The sequence below is a fragment of the Chelon labrosus genome (assembly GCF_963514085.1).
Source record: "Chelon labrosus genome assembly, chromosome: 16".
NCBI lineage: Eukaryota > Metazoa > Chordata > Actinopteri > Mugiliformes > Mugilidae > Chelon > Chelon labrosus.
The window spans coordinates 3,844,052-3,862,783 of record NC_140349.1 but is presented as its reverse complement, the minus strand read 5'-3'; the positions used below and the strand labels follow the sequence as shown (position 1 = coordinate 3,862,783).

At 43.9% G+C, this 18,732-nt stretch overlaps 1 protein-coding gene across 1 annotated transcript; it reads right to left on the bottom strand.

The window, feature by feature from the left end:
* Positions 1-1,712: 1,712 nt before the first annotated feature.
* Positions 1,713-17,246, bottom strand: LOC311501350 (major histocompatibility complex class I-related gene protein-like). The gene is made up of 6 exons (XM_084563113.1): positions 17,119-17,246; positions 3,991-4,269; positions 3,455-3,778; positions 3,179-3,280; positions 3,052-3,069; positions 1,713-2,926 (listed from the first exon to the last, which is right to left on the bottom strand). Exons 1-6 carry the CDS (start codon positions 17,243-17,245, stop codon positions 2,844-2,846), a joined length of 933 nt encoding a protein of 310 aa, XP_084419239.1. The 5' UTR covers position 17,246; the 3' UTR covers positions 1,713-2,843.
* Between the last annotated feature and the right edge of the window lie 1,486 nt (positions 17,247-18,732).

Here is an 18,732-nt window from a genome sequence, read left to right as displayed (position 1 = left end):
GTATGCACTCCTGGGTGATCCTTTCCCATTGCTGTGGGTCATCTTCAATTAAGCGTACAACCCAGTCTTGCCTGGGCTCTCGTGCTTGTTATGTTTACATTCCATGAATATTTCACCTTCCAACAGGTGAACAAGGGCTTTAACCAATTATTATTTATAATCCTTTACAATGTTTTAGCTTCTTTTTCTACAATATGTTCAGAGGGATGTCTGTGTCTCTGCTGCTTCATCTATAGCTGTCTGTCTCTACTTGTCTGCTGCTAAAGTCTAAAACACACCAGCTCCGGTAACACACAGAACAAGTCTAGCAGGGTTCACTGGAGGAGAGCAGTTCCATAACACATTACTGCAATTTTAGTGGTTTGTTTCTGGATTCAATTCAAACTGTATCTGTCCGACCTGCTCCAGCCGTTCACTCCCTCAGCCCATCAAAGCTGAGGCATCTGATTTTTCTCAATGCCAACATACACCAACGATGTGTATACCATTTGTTTACTGAGTGTGGTTCTGTTTTTGCTTGTGTGGATTTGATTGCAGTCTACATTGTGTCATAATTCATTGATTTACATAAAGACAACAGGCTGTAAAACAAGGATCTTCATTTCAAATACAAAACATCTAACAACAACAGAGGTGACACACCTGGTCAGTCTTGGCTTTTGTGTGAAAATGCCCAACAACAAGGATAACTAATAAAATCTGATAACAAAGTCAAAGAGCGAGACGTCACCTCAGCAGCTGATCAGCCAATGATAATGGGGGGGTCTTTGAGGGGAGGAGCCTCTGTGGATCATCCCACAGATACCTGATCAGTTTGGGATCTAGTGAATTTGGAGGCCAGGTCAACACCTTGTGCTGTTCTTCATGTTCTTTTTTTTAGTTGTTCCTAAAGTGTTTTTGTGTGTGTGTCTGTGTCAGGCTGCATCCTGCTGCCATCAAGGAGTGTCATTGCTATGGGGTGGGGGTGCCTGGTCTGGTCTAGGTGGGTGCTACATGTCTAAGTAACATCCACACCAATGAATGCATGATCTTATATGTAATATGGCACCAACAAATATTTTTTATTTTAAATAATTAATAAAATTGTACTACTACAACTACTGCTACTACTGAAGTCATGGTCTATCTTTTCCATCTTCTTTTTTTCTAAACTGCTATACTAACTGTCCTTCTTTGTTTATTTCTTTAATAATTCATGGTTCTTCACTGTAAATTTGCAGCTGAAGGACAAAGTCATCAAATTTAATTATCAACGTAACCTACTGAGAAATAAAAAATACATTTTACTTGGACATCTGAGTAATTGTTTTAATTTATTAACCCTTATATTGTGTTAGGGTCAAATTTGACCCGTTTACCATTTAAAATGTGTAAAAAGTACAGTTTCCTTGTTTTGATTGGAACAAGACTTCATGATATCCTCAGGAACATCTATCTTAACACAACAAAATAGTTTTTCACCATTTTAGTAAATTCTAAAAGCCTCTAAAAAAAAAAAGTGACATCTGTGGTGTTACGGGTCAAAAATGACCCGCCAAGAATATTGGTAGTTGCACGCATCCATGCATCATTTAAACAGTTTTGGGTTGTGTGGATCAAATTTGGCTCAATTTACACTCTCCCCACCACATACCACCCTACCAGACCCCCCACCACCCTTCCACACCCCCCACCATATCCCATCCCCTCCCCATTCCACTACACCTCTCTCCCCTTGGGGCAACTCATCCCATGGCAACACAACTTTCCTAACATGAGATTTAAGCATCTCTGGGGACACAGATGTTCAAAGAGAGGTCTTCAAATACAAAAATGATGACATTTCATCCCCCACTCCACAAACTGATGAAGACAGAAACCAAAGTGACATTGAGGAAGATGTGTCTGAGAATGAGGATGACGTTGAGTATGATGATGAAGAAGGGCCTACCAGATATGCTGTGTCACATGTTCAAGACATCAAGACCACATTTGAGCTGTTTATACCACCATATGTTGAGAACATCTTTCTTGAGATGACAAACACTGAAGGTAGAAGGGTGTTGTGCAACAGCTGGATTGGAAACGAACAAACTGGTCCCAGCTGGTCCCAGTGTAAATGACAAACTTGCCATACATATAACAAACCAGAGTCTATATTTGCATTTGCAATTTTGAGCAAAATAAAGCTTGGTTTAGTGAAACAGACTTTTTTTTTTTACCTCTATCCTAACATAAATATGTACGGGTCAGTTTTTACCCGTAACACAACAGATGTCACTATGGTTAATAATATTAAGTAAAGAAACTCCACATGAAATTTAGTTTTGGTGGTATGTTCTAATATTAATCTATGATAGTCAGGTGGAATATTTGTCCATTGTCTTCACTATAACAAAAATAACAAAATTTTTTCAAATTAAAACGAGTGGTGTATTCTAAGATAAAAGCTCTATTTGGCCAAAAAAAATAACATTTAATACAATGATTACATGGATATGAATGCAAAACAAGTTAGATATGAGGTGAAAAACAAAACTGGTTGACAAACAGTGTTCTTTGATGATTTTGGGCTGGATTAAGCCACGGGTCAATTTTGAACCGCTAACACCAAAGACGTGGGCAGCTTTCTAACACAATATGAGGACAACAACAAAAAATATGATTTTCTACAAAAAAAAAAGTTGGTACAACAAGAACTATACAAAAATGTACAGTAAAAGAAGAATAATAGTAAAACAGTGCAAAAAATGTCCCAGCTTTTCTTACTTATCTTCATAGAAAAATGAATTTTCACCCTCCAATATTGTCCTTGCAGTAGTAATGTTTTTTACAGTAAAGGAAAATGTCCGCCTCTGCTCTGATTAAGCGGAGTTGTGAATTCTTGGCTGGGTGTCGTCTTCATCTGGGTTCAGTCTCTCAGCGAGTCCAGTGCTGTTGTGTGGAGCTGTAAGGTTCAAAGAAACACTTAGATTATAGATATATTCAATAATTCAATAAAAGATTATGTTCACTCCACAGAGTACATGTCAGATTGTGAGGAGGGAAAAAAAGAAAACTAATTGTACTTACGAGACGCTGGGGAGTTATCTGAAATAAAAAGGAAAGTTTTCAGTGTCACAGTTAAAAATGGGGAAACATCATCATCTCCAGTTCATCTCAGTCTGAATAAATTCATCAACTCTTTAGATTCTCTCACCTTTCTTCTTTTTGTAAACAGTAAATCCTACGACAGCAATGAGGACGAGAACAAGAGCAACTACTGCAGCAGTGATGGGGATGATAGTGTCAGAGGGTTTCTCTGCTCAGAAAATAAACACGTGAAGATAGAGAAGGTTAAGAAAATGAGTACAGATAATCTGACATCAGTCATCACATGCAGCAGTGACAGTTCACACATTCAGAAGAAAAAACGAAAAACTATATTATTAATGATAATTTAAAAATGAACGTGTGTGTCATTTGTGTTTCTCACCTTCATCATTTTTATTTTTCCTCCAGTTGGTTCTGATCTGTTCTTCATCCAGTTTGGTGATGATGTCCTTCTCCACACCAGAGAGATGAAACACACAGTCGTACCTCCTCCAGTCTTCAGGTGAGACTGATGAAATGTTCAGGTCAACATTCATCTGGAAGGATCCATCATGGTTGGGGAGGATCTCTCCATGTTCCACTCCTTCATGAATCTCCTCTCCATCTTTCCTCCAGAACATCATGGCTCTGTCAGGGTAGAAACCTGTAGCGTGGCAGCTGACTGGAGAGGAGGGAGTCTTCTGGAGGAGAGACACTGAGGGGAGGTCTGGAGAGACAGAGACAGTTGATGTCATTATTAGGCTGGATGTCATGTGTTTTGAGTCAACTTTTCATTATTTACAAAATTAATAAGCAGACACATTAATACTCCACTAAATACACAAAATAATAATAACTAGAAATGTAATGGAGTAGAAGTAGCATGTCATCTATGTACCATGATATGTAAATGCTATGATAGAGATATGTTTACTTTACCTTTTCTATTCAGAAAATTCTTCTTATGGTTAAAAAACATCTTCAACAAATTAAGATAAACCACTGTGATGATGTTCTTCCATAACCTATTATTGTCTTTATTTCTGTTCCACTCCTGTTTAGTGATTTCAGCCAGTGGGTTTGAAGAGATCCAAGTCTCTGTCTTCACATCAAATTCAAGGAAGTCTTCTCCATTCAAACCATACTTTGTTAAACTGTCAACTATGTCAGTCTCATCATCCCATTCCCAACCGACGATCTCCTGGACAATGTAAGGACCTGAGAGAGAGAGAGAGAGAGAGAGAGAGAGAGAGAGAGAGAGAGAGAGAGAGAGAGAGAGAAAGAGAGAGAGAGAGAGACTGATGTAAACTAGACCGAGATCCAGGATCAAGGACAGTCAGCTGAACTGGTTCATGTCACATCTTCACCAGAGAGGGGCGCTGTTTAAACATACAGTAAGTAGTGCATGACTTCACACAAAACCAAATCCTGTGCTTGATTATATTATATTATATTATATTATATTAAATTATATTATATTATATTATATTATATTATAATGATACACAGGAGAGGCTGCAGAGTGCCTGTTTGCTGCTTGAGAACTCCTGTTACAGAGATATGGTGTACCCCAGTCTCCTGTAGACATTTGCTAAAATGTGTTATGGTCTGATGAGAGACTTAACTTTTCATCCACCAATCAGGAAAGGAAGACCATACCCAGGGGCAGACTTGGGGGGGAAAGTGGCCCGGGAGTTATTGACAGACCGGACCACTTCATGCGCGGTGTGGGGAGCCAGCCAGCCAGCTGGCAACACAAGTTTCATGTACCTTGATGAAAAAAACTGCATTTGATGTTGTTTTGGAACATAATCATATAGTTATAATTAACCTGAACCCTTAAGTAGCCTACAGTAAAATGATTACAGCAGTAGCCTATAGTGATTTTACAGCATGTAGTGATTTTAAACAGGTCATTGATACAATAAAATTTGGCCAACCAATTTGCCAGGCTGTTAGAACTTAATGATACTGACTGTCTATACCAGGGATGGGCAATTGTTTTTCCCAAGGGGCCACATGAGAAACTGTAAATATCTTGGAGAGGCATGCCAATAGGCTGAACTCAATTCTGTGCCCGCAGCATTGGTATGTTTTATTTTGTGCTGGTGGTTTTAGTAAAGGGATGATCAAGAAAGCATTATACACAACTGCCCACTGTGCACTTGTGTCTGCACGCTTAGTCATATTCTGACAGGTTGTAAGGTTAGTCTTTCCCAAGGACGTTACACCTAGCGTCACAATCAGGTACTGAAATGTTTAGCAGCTGCAACTGAGGAAAAATGGGTGAATGTAAATTCCATGGCCATTAACAGAGGGAATAGATGTATTAAGTTTGTACGGGAGGGAGAAAAGACTAGACTAGCAGGCATCAGGCATAACATGGGCCAGCTAAGAGCAGGAGGAGCCTGGGAGATGAGGGCGGATTTTAATGGACAGCTGGTTATTCCAACTGAGATAGCTAGCACCCGTCTATGGTCAGATCTGCTGTTGTGGTCTGAGCCAGAGAAAGTAGTCTATTTCATAGAGCTGACTGTCCCGTGGGAAGATAGAAATGAGGAGGCTAACAAGCATAAGAGAGCTAAGTATGCAGAGTTAGCAGCAGACACAGAACAGAATGGCTGGAGGGCTTTTGTCCAAAATCAGTGATTGCCCTTCTGAGCGAGCTGGGCATACGGGAAAAAGCCAGAGGACTGCGAGTATGTAACATGTCTCGGGCAGCACAGAGAGCGAGTGAGTGGCTCTGGACACGTAGGAAGCATGCTAGCTGGGGAGCACACTAAAGGTAAGGATGGCTATGTAATTTTAGTGTGTTTGCAAATCATTATAGATGTGGTTGATTTGTCCGTGGTTCAGTTTGCATCATCGGGGCGAACCATGGTAGATTTGTTTGTTTCGTGGTTTAGTCCACATCAACGGGGCGAACCACGATAGATTTGTTTGTGTCGTGATTCATAAAAGGACAAGGCTAATTATTGAGATATTAGTTGTTGTCTAATATTAATGGTAAGAAATGGTGACAAAAACAGGTTTTGCAGTGGCAGTGTGGAGGGGGGTGACTCCAGGACGCTGGAATTCACTGTTAAGCCTTCTCGAGGTGTTGTGGGCCTAACTTAACGAAACATCAGTGAAGGGAGGTGCCCACTTGAAAACCCCAATGACATGCTGCATACTGCTGTTGTTTAGGCCAGGTTCCTGATGTCTTCATGTTGCTTGGTAGCTATAGTTAGCTGCTGAGCGGGCCATATAAGCCAGCAGCGTTAAGTTAGCTTATATTTCACAAGGTTTGAATTATCCTCTGCTGCTCTGTGGGCCTATAAGCCAGCAGCATTTACTTAGTTCATTTAGATTGTAGGTTAAGCTAGCCAGCAGCATTTGGTTAGCTTATATTTCACATGGTTTGAGTTAGCGTCTGCTGCTGAGCAGGACATACAAGCCAGCAGCAGACGATTAGTATGATTAGTATGATTGGTTTTTTAAAATGACCATATATAATATTTACATTGGCTAATACTACTGTATATTAAATAAATGATCATTCATAAACCATGTATGTCTCAAGGCCCATAACTGTATCTGGCAAGATAATATTTTCTATCTATCAGAACTGACCCGCAGGTATTTTGTGTGAGTCAGGCAGGTACGTCATTGAGCTCCTCCTCCCAACAAAGACCTACTTCCTGAGGAAGCTTAGGTCTTTTAACATGCGCAGCAAGTTGCTGGAGTTTTTCTACCAGTTTGTTGTTGCGAGCGCCCTGTACTTTGCTGTGGTTTGTTGGGGGAGCAGCACCAGCAAAAAGGACATAAGTACGTTCGACAAATTGATCCAAAAGGCTGGTCATGTGATTGGTAGTAAGTTGGAGACGTTTGTCTCAGTGAGGGACAGAAGGACACTGGACAAACTGCTCTCCATCATGGACAATCAGTCACATCCACTACACCAGACCATAGAGGTGCAGCTGAGCTCATTCTCCAACAGACTGATCCAGCTCCGCTCCCACACTGAACGCTACAGGATGTCATTCATACCATTCTCTGTCCAGTTGTACAACAACTCACCTTTCTGTAACAGATAATCAATGTTATTAATGTTAATGGACACTATTGCACCTTACACCTTACCCTGTATATATAATTTATATTCTTCCTTCTCTATTTCTTGTACATTTGTACCATATGCTAATGTGCTAATTTGTACATTTTTGCTTATACTATTTTTATTTTATCTTACTAGATTTTATTTTACTTATTTTTTATTTCTATTTTATTTGGTTTGATCTTTTTTTATGTACAGCTAAGCTACTGTGACCAAGCAATTTCCTTTGTGGATGAATAAAGTTTATCTAAGTCTAAGGCCTAAATTATGCTTCCGCGTTGATACAGCGCAAGGGGGCGTACGGACCTATTACGGACCTATTACGGACCTATTACGTCCCTGCGGACCCCCGTGCGTCCTCCGCAAGGGCCAGACGTGCACCTCCCAAAAATCCTCGACGCACGTCGAGGCGACGCAACAGCAACGCAGCAGCAACGCAGCGGCATTGGCTGTGATTGGTCCGCTAACTACATCCGCTGGAGACCGCTTTTCCGGTTTCCACTCATAAACATCATTGTCTCCTTTGTCGTGCCCTAATTTGCAATAGAAATATTTCTTCCTCTGCTTGAATAATTTGGAGCTCCAACGCCAGTCTCTCTGTCTCGGTGTCCATCGTACACTGTGACTACGGCAAAAGCCGGAAGGTAAATAACTATACGAGGCGAGATACGTCACAAGAGTCTCGGTCGGTCGGTCACAAAAAATCATAGCACCCTCTACCGGTGTGGCATGCATTTCGACACGTAAACCCCACGCAGAACCATCACGGTCTCACGACTGCGTCCAAGCAACTGCGTGGCCATTGCGTGACCATTGCGTGATCACTACGCGGAAGCATAATCAAGCCTTAAGTCTAAGTCTAACTTTCTTGACAAACTCGTCAGTCTCGTGGTTGCCTTGGCAACCACTGAGCTCAGAAGTTCATAGATTCTGACACAAAGACGTAGTAGCTCTGTACCAGTTAGCAGCGTTACTACGTCTTTGTAACCAGTTAGCAGACCAGTTAGCAAACAACGGGCTAAATCTGTTAGCCTACTGTTCCACGGTAGCACACACCGCTAACAGAAAACTTACTATAAATGACAACACCACTGCAGTTAAACATCCGTCTGTTAACATACATGCTAACATACAGACACACTGAAAGTGACCGTTAGCCAAATAACAGCAGCATGTTTAACACGGCATTAGCATTAGCATGTTAACTTAGGACACCACGCAAAAAAAAAAATAAGTTCTGTCCGGATGATCTGTGGAGAACAAATGCCAAGTTTTACGCAGGCCGGTCAGAGTCAGCAAAAGGGCCGTATACGGCAACATAATTACAACAATAGGCCTATGTCACGCAACGTCTCACTTCCTGCTTCCGGAACGCGGAGTAGGGAAATAGAACTTCCGATCATTGCTAGTAACGCTACTGTAACGATAACAACAATGGCAGCCTCCACCTACATTGATGCACAAAAGACTACGAAAAGCGAGTTAAGCATGTAGTTGTGCATGGGTAGAGCATGATTACAGCCTGGGCATCCTAGCACTGTAACCTGTAGGGTATGAGGCTCCTCGTTTTTCCTCATAGAACAGCAGCAGTTCGCCCGGACTGCCACTTCCATATTAACTAAATCTGACACTGCAGTAATAGAGGGAAAGATTATCACACCATACAGCAACATCGCTGGGGATTGACAGCCAGCCATCTTTTCCCCCGAATAATAATTCTCAACTACAACTAACTCAACTAACAACTAACGTAACAACTTCACGTAGTGACCTGGAGCATGCTAGCGACATTTACACAGCTGCTACCTAACTATGCTAATCTTGGTGCTCGCCAGGCAAGGTTTCGGAGCCTCTGAGAAACTAAATATGTATTCCCACCAATGATTGTAAATAAAACATTCCGCTGACTCCCCTTCGTTAACGTTAGCTAGCTTGAATGTCAAAGTCAAGTGTATTTATATAGCAGAGATAAGTGTAATACATGTGTCAGATGAAACATCCTTTTTAATTAATGGAATTTTGTTTTATTTACAATCATTGGTGGGAATACATATTTAGTTTCTCAGTGGCTCCGAAACCTTGCCTGACGAGCCCCAAGATGGGTAGCATAGTTAGGTAGCAGCTGTACATGTAAATGTCGCTAGCATGTCAGAGAAGCTCCAAACGAAAAACGAGGAGCCTCATACCCTACAGGTTACAGTGCTAGGATGCCCAGGCTGTAATCATGCTCTATCCATGCACAACTACATGCTTGACTCGCTTTTCATAGTCTTTTGTGCATAAATGTAGGTGGAGGCTGCCATTGTTGTTATCGTTACAGTAGCGTTACTAGCATTGGCTATCAGCATAGGCAGTGAGACGTGAACACAGGTGTAGCCTATCACAACAATAGCCGCACGACCCAGCCCCCCAGCAGACCACAACACCGTTGTCCGTTGCGATAGACTTTTTACCCCTTTCTTTTTCTTTTTCTCATGGCCCGGCCCACCAGGGAAATCCCCGGTGTCCCCCGTACGCCAGTCCGCCCTGAAGCAAGGGTGGTGATGTAATGGGTAGAGAAAATGTCCTATTATATTTAATTAACACAGTTACCCCCTTCTATTTTTTTTATTTTATTACATTTAAGTGTTCCATTTATTCCACTTCATGCCGCTAGATGGCGCTGTTTCACTTCTATCACCATAGTGGGTTACTGTGGAGACGGTAGCTCGAGCGCTCAGAAATAAACGTCCAGCGCTTGAGAAAGATTAACTTTGTTCGTCTCCACTGCTTTCTAACCCACAGTGCTATTTAGCCTGTGGCCTTATACCTGCCCAGATTCCCCTAGGTCTGAGGCCGGTAATAATTGGGGGCTCGTCCGGGATAAAGTTTCGGAAAGTGAGCTGAGCAGTCACTGCGACGGTGAGACCAGGTGTCCAAGCTTCAGGGAAGGCTGCTGTGTTGAGCGTCATCCAGAGAGCAACAGCCACCGGTGAGACGTCACGATGACTACAGTAACCCCACGGCGAATGTTGACCTTCCAGATCATCAAACAGCTCCCAGCGCTGGGTTTCAGTCAATTGCAGTTGGTCGCCAGGTCAGTTGAAGATGGCAGCGAAAGCACTGAGGGCCTCAGTGAGCCAGAGCTGTATGACTTCATCATCGACTACACCAGGAGCGAGAGGTTGAAGGCGATGGAAGATGAAGGCATGGCTCAACTCCTCTCCCTCCAGGACCTGCTGCAGAAACTGACATCGACAGACCCCGGGTCTGGTGAGGTTGGTGTTTCTACCGTTCACATGGACGGCATACTGACGCCTACACACCAACTCTTACCTCCCTCCACAAGGGACATCCACACACGTTCATCAGTGGACATTCACACCCACCCGTCGTCCACGGACCTTCACACACACCCGTTGTCCACGGACACTGACACGCGTTTGTCATCAGTGGACATGCACACACACACGTCACTCATGGACAGAGACATTCATGCACCTGTTACTACATGGAGACCAGCCCAGCCGAGCGTCACTGGCACCCGTGGTGCCCACCATGGTAGGACAAGCCTATCCTCAACTGTAACAGACCAGGTAGTAAGACTGTCTGATGTTACGGCACTGCTTCCACGTAGAGAGTGTAAAATACATGGTGGTCAAGTATCTGACACAGGTTCTGACATTTGCTTTAATGGTTTCTGTAAGCAGATGGACGCTGCTTTACAAGAAGGGTTTAGCGAGGCTGAAATTATTAGGGCTGTCCTTAAGATAATTAAGCCAGATACATTCAGGGAAATGCTCACTAACCATGATGATTTAACATTGAGTGGGTTAAAAAGGTTTCTCCGCTCTCACATCAGGGATAAAAGTGTAACCGAGCTCTTTCAAGAGCTCAGTAATGCTAGACAACATGACAAGGAGGGTCCACAGCAGTTTCTCTACAGGCTCATGGGGTTAAAACAGAGAGTTATTTTTGAGTCACAGCAACCTGGTGTAGAGTTTAGCTATGACAAAAGGCTTGTACAGGGTACTTTTTTACACACACTCTACCAAGGTCTAAATGAGAGAAACACTTATGTTAGACATGACATCAAACCTTTTCTTTCTGACATGCAAGTTAGCGATGACTTTCTGTTAGTACAGATGACCAAGTCCATGACTGAGGAAGAGGGGAGGTTAAAACGCCTGGGTGCTGTAGCTAAGTCTAGACCTGTGACTGTAAACATTGCCCAATATGACCATGATGGACAGACTGACAAGACAAAACCGAGTCAAGTTGATGCTGAGTTACAGGCTAACCGTGAAGCTATCAGAGAGCTAACTGCCCAAGTGTCCTCACTGACTAGACACATGACACTCGTTGACAGGTCTGCAGAACGTGTACAGTCTGGCCGCCCTAGCACATCTGGTAGTCGTCCGCAGTCACTGTCAGCTGACAAAAAGGGTAGATGCCACAACTGCGTAGCAAGTGGAACCATGAGCTGTCCCCATTGTTTTGTCTGTGGCCAGGCAGGACACAGAGCTATTGGCTGTTTGCAGAGGAAGTCGTCGGGAAACGGGAAGAGGTCACTGGAGCAGGGCAGCCAGTGACTGTGAACAGCATTCAGCCCACTGTTAAGTTTAAGCCACCACCCATCCTATGCCAAGCAGATTCAAACAAACGCATTGCCCAGCTCATAGGGAAACGTTGTACTGTCTCTTGCAACATCAATGGTGTGCCAATTGAAATGCTTTTAAACTCAGGGGCTCAGGTAACAATGGTCAGCAAAACCTGGGTAGACAGAACATCACCCAATGTCAAAATCCAACCACTTCAGTCCCTCTTTGCCAATCAGCCTTTTGAAATATCAGCAGCAAATGGTACACAAGTTCCTCTTGATGGATGGGCTGAGGTCGACCTGCAGATTTGTAGTGAGCGCCATGGATCTGTGACAATTAGAGTGCCCCTCCTGGTCAGTCAAAATTGCCACTTTCCCCTGTTAGGTAGTAACGTCATAGCTGAGATCATCAAGGAGCATGACAACACTGTGAACGTGACTGCTATCCTGACTGACGCTTTAAGTGTCCCCGAGAATACAGTTGAGGCTTTGGTCTCTGCCCTTCAGATAACAACCACTGACGAGACAGCCCCGTGTACTGTACACACAGGAAAGAAAGGTGTCACTATCCCTGCTGGTAGAATCTATGAAGTCAGGTGCCGGGTTAGGGGGTTGCCAGGGACTCGTACCATGCTGTTCCAGCCTCTTATAGAAAACACCTGCCCTGAGGGTCTAGAACTGTTTCCTGCGTTAGTTGACATTCCTGGTGGATCCTCAAAATGCATTAAAATTCCCATCCAAAATGCAACCCGATATGCCATTTATTTGACCCAAAGAATCACTCTCGGCACTCTTGAGGAAATGGCTGACGTGGAACCTGTCTCGAGTTTGAGCACATGCCACATGATGTCCAAACCTTTTCAGCTCAGTTACGTACAGATCCATCGACTTACCTGAACAAAAAGCAAGACAGACAGACTAGGTCTAAAGCCGAAAACAAGTGGCACCCTCCCGTTGACGTATCACATCTAGCTGAGGATGAACAGAGATTAGTCAGAGAAATGTTGTTTGAGCAGTCTGATGTGTTTGCCAAAGACGATGCTGACATTGGTTGTATTCCTGACCTCCAGCTTAGAATCAACCTTACAGATGAAACACCAGTCCAAAAGTCTTACAATTCCATCCCCAAGCCCTTGTATCAAGAGGTAAAAGACTATGTTCAGAACTTGCTTGACCGTGGTTGGATCAGAAAATCCACCTCAGCATACTCTTCTCCTGTGGTCTGTGTGAGGAAAAAGGACATGAGCCTACGTCTCTGTGTTGACTTCCGGGGGCTGAACAGTAAAACCATCCCTGACCGCCACCCACTTCCACGCATCCAAGACCTGCTTGACAATTTAGGTGGCAACTCATGGTTTTCCATACTTGACCAGGGCAGTGCTTATCACCAAGGCTTTGTTGAAGAGAGCTGCCGGCACCTGACAGCTTTTAGCACTCCGTGGGGTTTTTACGAGTGGGTACGCCTCCCATTTGGCCTCACCAACGCTCCAGCAGCCTTCCAACGCTGCATGGAGGACGTGCTGGCCGGTTTAAGAGATGAATGCTGTTCGCCTTACTTGGATGATGTGCTCTGTTTTTCCAAGAATTTCCAGGGCCATGTTGAGGACTTAAGACAAGTTCTGTGTCGCTTAAGAGAGCACGGTGTGAAGCTGCGCCCGAAAAAGTGTGAGCTGTTCAAACGCCAAGTGAGATATGTTGGACGCCTGGTCACGAGTGACGGTGTTCAGGTAGATCCCAAAGACCTGGAAGCTGTGTTGCAGATGAAGGAGAGAAAGCCAAAGAACGTCGGAGAGGTCCGAGCTCTACTTGGTTTCTTGGGCTACTATCGCTCATTCATCCAGGATTTTTCCAGAATAGCCCGGCCACTGTTTAAGCTTCAAGAACATCCTGCCACGTCCAACAAGAGCCCTGTCGCAGCCAAGTCCACCCAAAAAGGCAAGAGCAGTGGTCAATTACCATCCAGGACACCAGTTCATTGGACCCCCGAACACAGTGCTGTTGTGTCCCGCCTTGTGGACATGTTGATCAAACCTCCCATCTTGGCCTACCCCGACTTCGATTTGCCATTCATCCTGCACACTGATGCATCCAATGAAGGTTTGGGGGCTGTGCTCTACCAGGAACAGAACAGCAAACTCCGGGTTATTGCATATGGGTCCAGGTCACTCACGCCTGCTGAAAAGAATTACCACCTCCATTCCAGTAAGCTTGAGTTTCTCGCTCTGAAGTGGGCCATATGCGATAAATTCCGTGATTATCTGTATTATGCAACAACATTCACTGTGTATACAGATAACAATCCCCTCACCTACGTCCTGAGCACGGCCAAGTTGAATGCTGTTGGACATCGCTGGGTCGGTGAATTAGCCGACTTCCACTTCAACATCAAGTACAGGCCAGGCAAGGTGAATGTTGATGCGGATACCCTGTCCAGGTTTCCAGTGAAGCTCCAAGACCACCTGAGGGAATACACTGAGACAATGCCACCCGAGGTTGTATCTGCCATCTGGCAGGGGAATAAAGCTCAGAGAGATGAGGATGTGTCCTGGGCTGCCGCCCTTCAGATCGCCGCTTGTGATGACAACCCTCCTCCAGTGAGTACGCACATGTTTACCCCAGAAGATATCAGGGCTGCCCAGAAAGGAGATGAGTCCATTTCCGAGGTGATCCAGTTGAAAGGGAGCGGATGGAATCCAAGAGACAAAGTCCAGAGTCCAATACAACCAGGAACACGACGGCTGATACATGAGTGGAACAGGCTCAAACTGGATAATGGAATTCTGTACAGACAGGCAGGAGAAAATCAACAACTGGTCCTTCCCAAAGCACTAAAGTCAACTGTGCTTAAACACCTGCACGATGACATGGGACACATTGGCGCTGATAAAGTCATCCACCTGGCAAGGCAACGGTTCTACTGGCCTTTTATGCAGCGCGAAATCGAGGACCACGTCATCCGTCAGTGCTCATGCATCAAGCAGAAGCGACCTGCCGTACATCAGAAAGCACCAATGGGCTCAATCACAACTAGTGCACCTTTTGAGCTGCTCTCTGTTGATTATCTTCACCTTGATCGCAGTAAAGGAGGCTACGAGTACGTCCTGGTGATAGTAGACCACTTTACCCGTTTTGCTCAGGCCTACCCAACTCGAAACAAGTCTGGTAAAACAGCAGCCGAAAAGATCTTCTACGATTTCATTCCACGCTTCGGGTACCCTCAAAAGCTCCACCATGACCAGGGCCGGGAATTCGAGAACACTCTGTTCCAAAGACTTCAGCAGCTGGCAGGAATCTCTCACTCCCGAACTACTCCTTACCATCCGCAGGGGAACCCTGTTGAACGCCTGAACAGAACACTTCTCCAGATGCTCAGGACGCTCCATGAGGAAAAGAAGGCAGAGTGGAAAGACCATCTCCCCAGCATAGTCCATGCCTACAACTGCACGAAGCATGAGTCTACAGGCTACTCACCATTCTTCCTCCTCTTCGGAAGACATCCACAGCTGCCCATTGACTTTATATTCAATCTGGACCCAGATCGGCTGGCACAGACACGGCAGGAATATGCACAGACCTGGGCTTCCCGGATGCAGGATGCATACCGGATTGCCTCTGAGAACAGCAAGAAGTCTTCAGAGAAAGGGAAAAGGCACTACGACCAAGGTGCCAGAGGAGCCTTGCTGCAACCTGGTGATCGTGTGCTTGTCAAGAACCTGTCTGAGAGAGGTGGCCCAGGCAAACTTCGATCTTATTGGGAACAAAAGATTCACCGTGTCATTGAGAGGCTGGGAGATGGACCTGTATATCGAATCCAAGCTGAAACAGGTGACAAGACCCTCCGGGTGCTCCACCGCAACCTCCTCTTGCCTGTCAGTGACTTGCCAGTCCGCCATGAGGAACGTGACACTGGTGTGGAGCTGAAGCCCCAAAGACAGAGACGCCATATGCCACCCAGAGAAGCAACCAAGTCGGATGGCAACACCTCAGATGATGAGGCGGAGTGCTCCTACAACCTCAGACCCTTGCCTGTGTATGAGAGGAGGACTGTCAGACACCACCTGCCTCAGTCAGAGCTACACAGTGAGCTGCGGGCTGTGGCTCCAGAATACAAACCGTCGAGCCGAGCACCTGAGTCTGAGGATGTGTGGCGGCCAGGATCATCTGACTCTTTGGTGACAGCAGAGCCAACTCCTGCACCAAGGAGTGCCCCAGCTGTGGAAGGACCGGAACAACAAAGGGATGATTCTGAGGAGAGTGGAAGTCCACAGGATCCTGAGCTAGATGTTGTGCCTGTTCCTCAACCAGTAAGAGAGGTAGATCAGCAACTGAGGAGGTCCACCCGACGAGTCAAACCCAGAAGCATCTTCATGTATGACCAGTCAGGAGAACCTTCCTACCAGCCTTGGAGAATGGGAACTAATGCTATGTACTGTACCCCTTCGTCCTTGCCTGCCTACCCAGTGTTTCATTAGATGTGCTACTATCCTCCCCCAGCTGTATGGACGTACGGTAGAACTGACATTGACCAGGACATAAAAGACCTTGACATTGACATACAACCTTACCTTCATACTACTTACCTGTGACTGACATACACGCTTACTTCCTGTTCAGACTGTTGACTGGTTACTTACCTGACCGTACTTACCATACCTGTGAGTACCACTGTAGTTAGTAGTCCAGTTTAGTTAGTTCTGGATGTCAGGGGACATCTTTTAAAGTAGGGGAGAGTGTAATGGGTAGAGAAAATGTCCTATTATATTTAATTAACACAGTTACCCCCTTCTATTTTTTTTATTTTATTACATTTAAGTGTTCCATTTATTCCACTTCATGCCGCTAGATGGCGCTGTTTCACTTCTATCACCATAGTGGGTTACTGTGGAGACGGTAGCTCGAGCGCTCAGAAATAAACGTCCAGCGCTTGAGAAAGATTAACTTTGTTCGTCTCCACTGCTTTCTAACCCACAGTGCTATTTAGCCTGTGGCCTTATACCTGCCCAGATTCCCCTAGGTCTGAGGCCGGTAATAGTGACAGTGTCATGCATTTCTTCACCTGGAACTTGGGCTATAGGAAAGTTGCAGGGAATCTTGAAGAGCTTCAGTTATTTTTAACACGCAACATTCTGACATGCATTAGGAAAATGAACAGAGATGCAACCTGCTGCTGCTGGTTTGAATCCTGTAGAAAATCTAGAAAATCTGAAGAGGGCAATGCACAAGATCACAATTTGACAGGTGAAGAATCTTTTTTTTTTTTTTTTGCAGAGAAGAATGGGAAAATATTCTAACTTTTTTTATTGTTATTATTATCCTGAACATTACAGCAGTTGAAGTCTGGTCTAATCTAGGACTAAAATAAATATAAGAAAAAATAAGTTCAGTAACATACCTCCAGTTTGGTTTGAGTGTTGCATAAAACTGGCACTTTGATGTTTGAAGATCTGATAATAGTCCAGGCAGCGCTGAACGAGAACTTCCCATTGTCGTGGATCTTCTTCAATTGATTCTATCATCATCTCTTGTCTAGGTTCTGGTGCTTCCATGGTGGTGTCGTAGTAAACCATAATAATCCTGTCAAGACTTCCCACAACCACATAATCTGGGACGTCTGGGTTTCCAGAAGACATTGTTAAATACAACATCAAAGAGTGTTTCTCTGTGGGGAAAAGAGAACTTAAGTCATTTAAATATATCATTTTATAACATTATTCAGTTGTCCCTGGTACAACATTTTTATTTTTGCTCAATCTCTGCACTCCAGAGTAAACAGAAAACACAGCCAACCTGTTCTATTAGTTTTCCTGTTGAACATTCGATGTATTTGATTGTACCGAAATGAGTTTTAACAGCATTATGATAGTACACACCTTATGATGGAATTAGAATGTGTTTTAATATCTTAATGAATATGTCTGAAAAGCCACATTGACAATGAACACATCATCTAGACTAATGTAGGGTCCATGAGACAGCTGACACATATTTATCTGTGAATACATGCAGTCCCATTAGTTTCCTTTTAGCTCTAGAACACAAACAGCTGCATGTTCAGTATACCTGAATATAATCAAACTAATTAGAAAATATAAATATATGTCTGTACTTATCACGGTCTTACCTGCAGATGCAGCGTGACAGAGGAGGAGCAGAATCATTAGCTTCTTCATCTTGTTGAGACAGCTGGTGACGAGCTGAGAGGAAGAACTGAGATGAAAAACTGAGATGAAAAGTCAGATCATTTTTCCCACTACACCCTTGTTACGTTTACATTCTGTGAATATTTGAGGGTTGTTCACCTTCCAACAGGCTTTAACCAGAACACATTCAAATGAACTTCCACAATTATTATTTATAATCTTTTATAATGTTTTAGCTTCTTTTTCTACAATATGTTCAGAGGGAAGTCTGTGTCTCTGCTGCTTCATCTAAAGCTGTCTGTCTCTACTTGTCTGCTGCTAAAGTCCAAAACACACCAGCTCCGGTAACACACAGAACAAGTCTAGCAGGTTTTACTATAGGAGAGCAGTATCATAACACATTACCCCAGTGTTAATGGTTCATTTCCGGATTCAATTCAAAATTCTTTTATTTGTTTTTAAATGTATTCATGGCTTCACTCCACAGTACCTGTCCGACCTGCTCCAGCCGTACACTCCCTCCCGCTAGTCATAAGTCATGCACAAAAGAGCTTGCTCCTCACTATTTTTTTCCTTTTACTCATTCATCACTGCTAATTAATAAAGACGCTGTGGCTGACAGCAGAGAACAGGGCAGATGAGAAGAAATCTTATCAGCCCATCAGAGCTAAGGCATCAGATTTTTTCTCAATGACAATATACACTGAGGAGATTTATATGGTTTGTTCATGGAGTTTAGTTCTGTTTCTGCTTGTGTGGATTTGATTGCAGTGTTTTATTCATTTGTTTGCACAATTGCACAAATTTTATTGAAATATTAAACAGAAGTAAGAATGCTTTTGTAACAGAACAACTGCACAAAATTA

Coding starts and splice junctions, on each gene's coding strand:
- LOC311501350 (XM_084563113.1), bottom strand. CDS start 17,245: ATGATGATAGAATCAATTGAAGAAGATCCACGACAATGGGAAGTTCTC. Junction 3,779..3,990: donor GAATTTTCTGAATAGAAAAG/GTAAAGTAAACA, acceptor CTGTCTCTCCAG/ACCTCCCCTCAGTGTCTCTC. Junction 3,281..3,454: donor GAAAAATAAAAATGATGAAG/GTGAGAAACACA, acceptor TTTTCTGAGCAG/AGAAACCCTCTGACACTATC.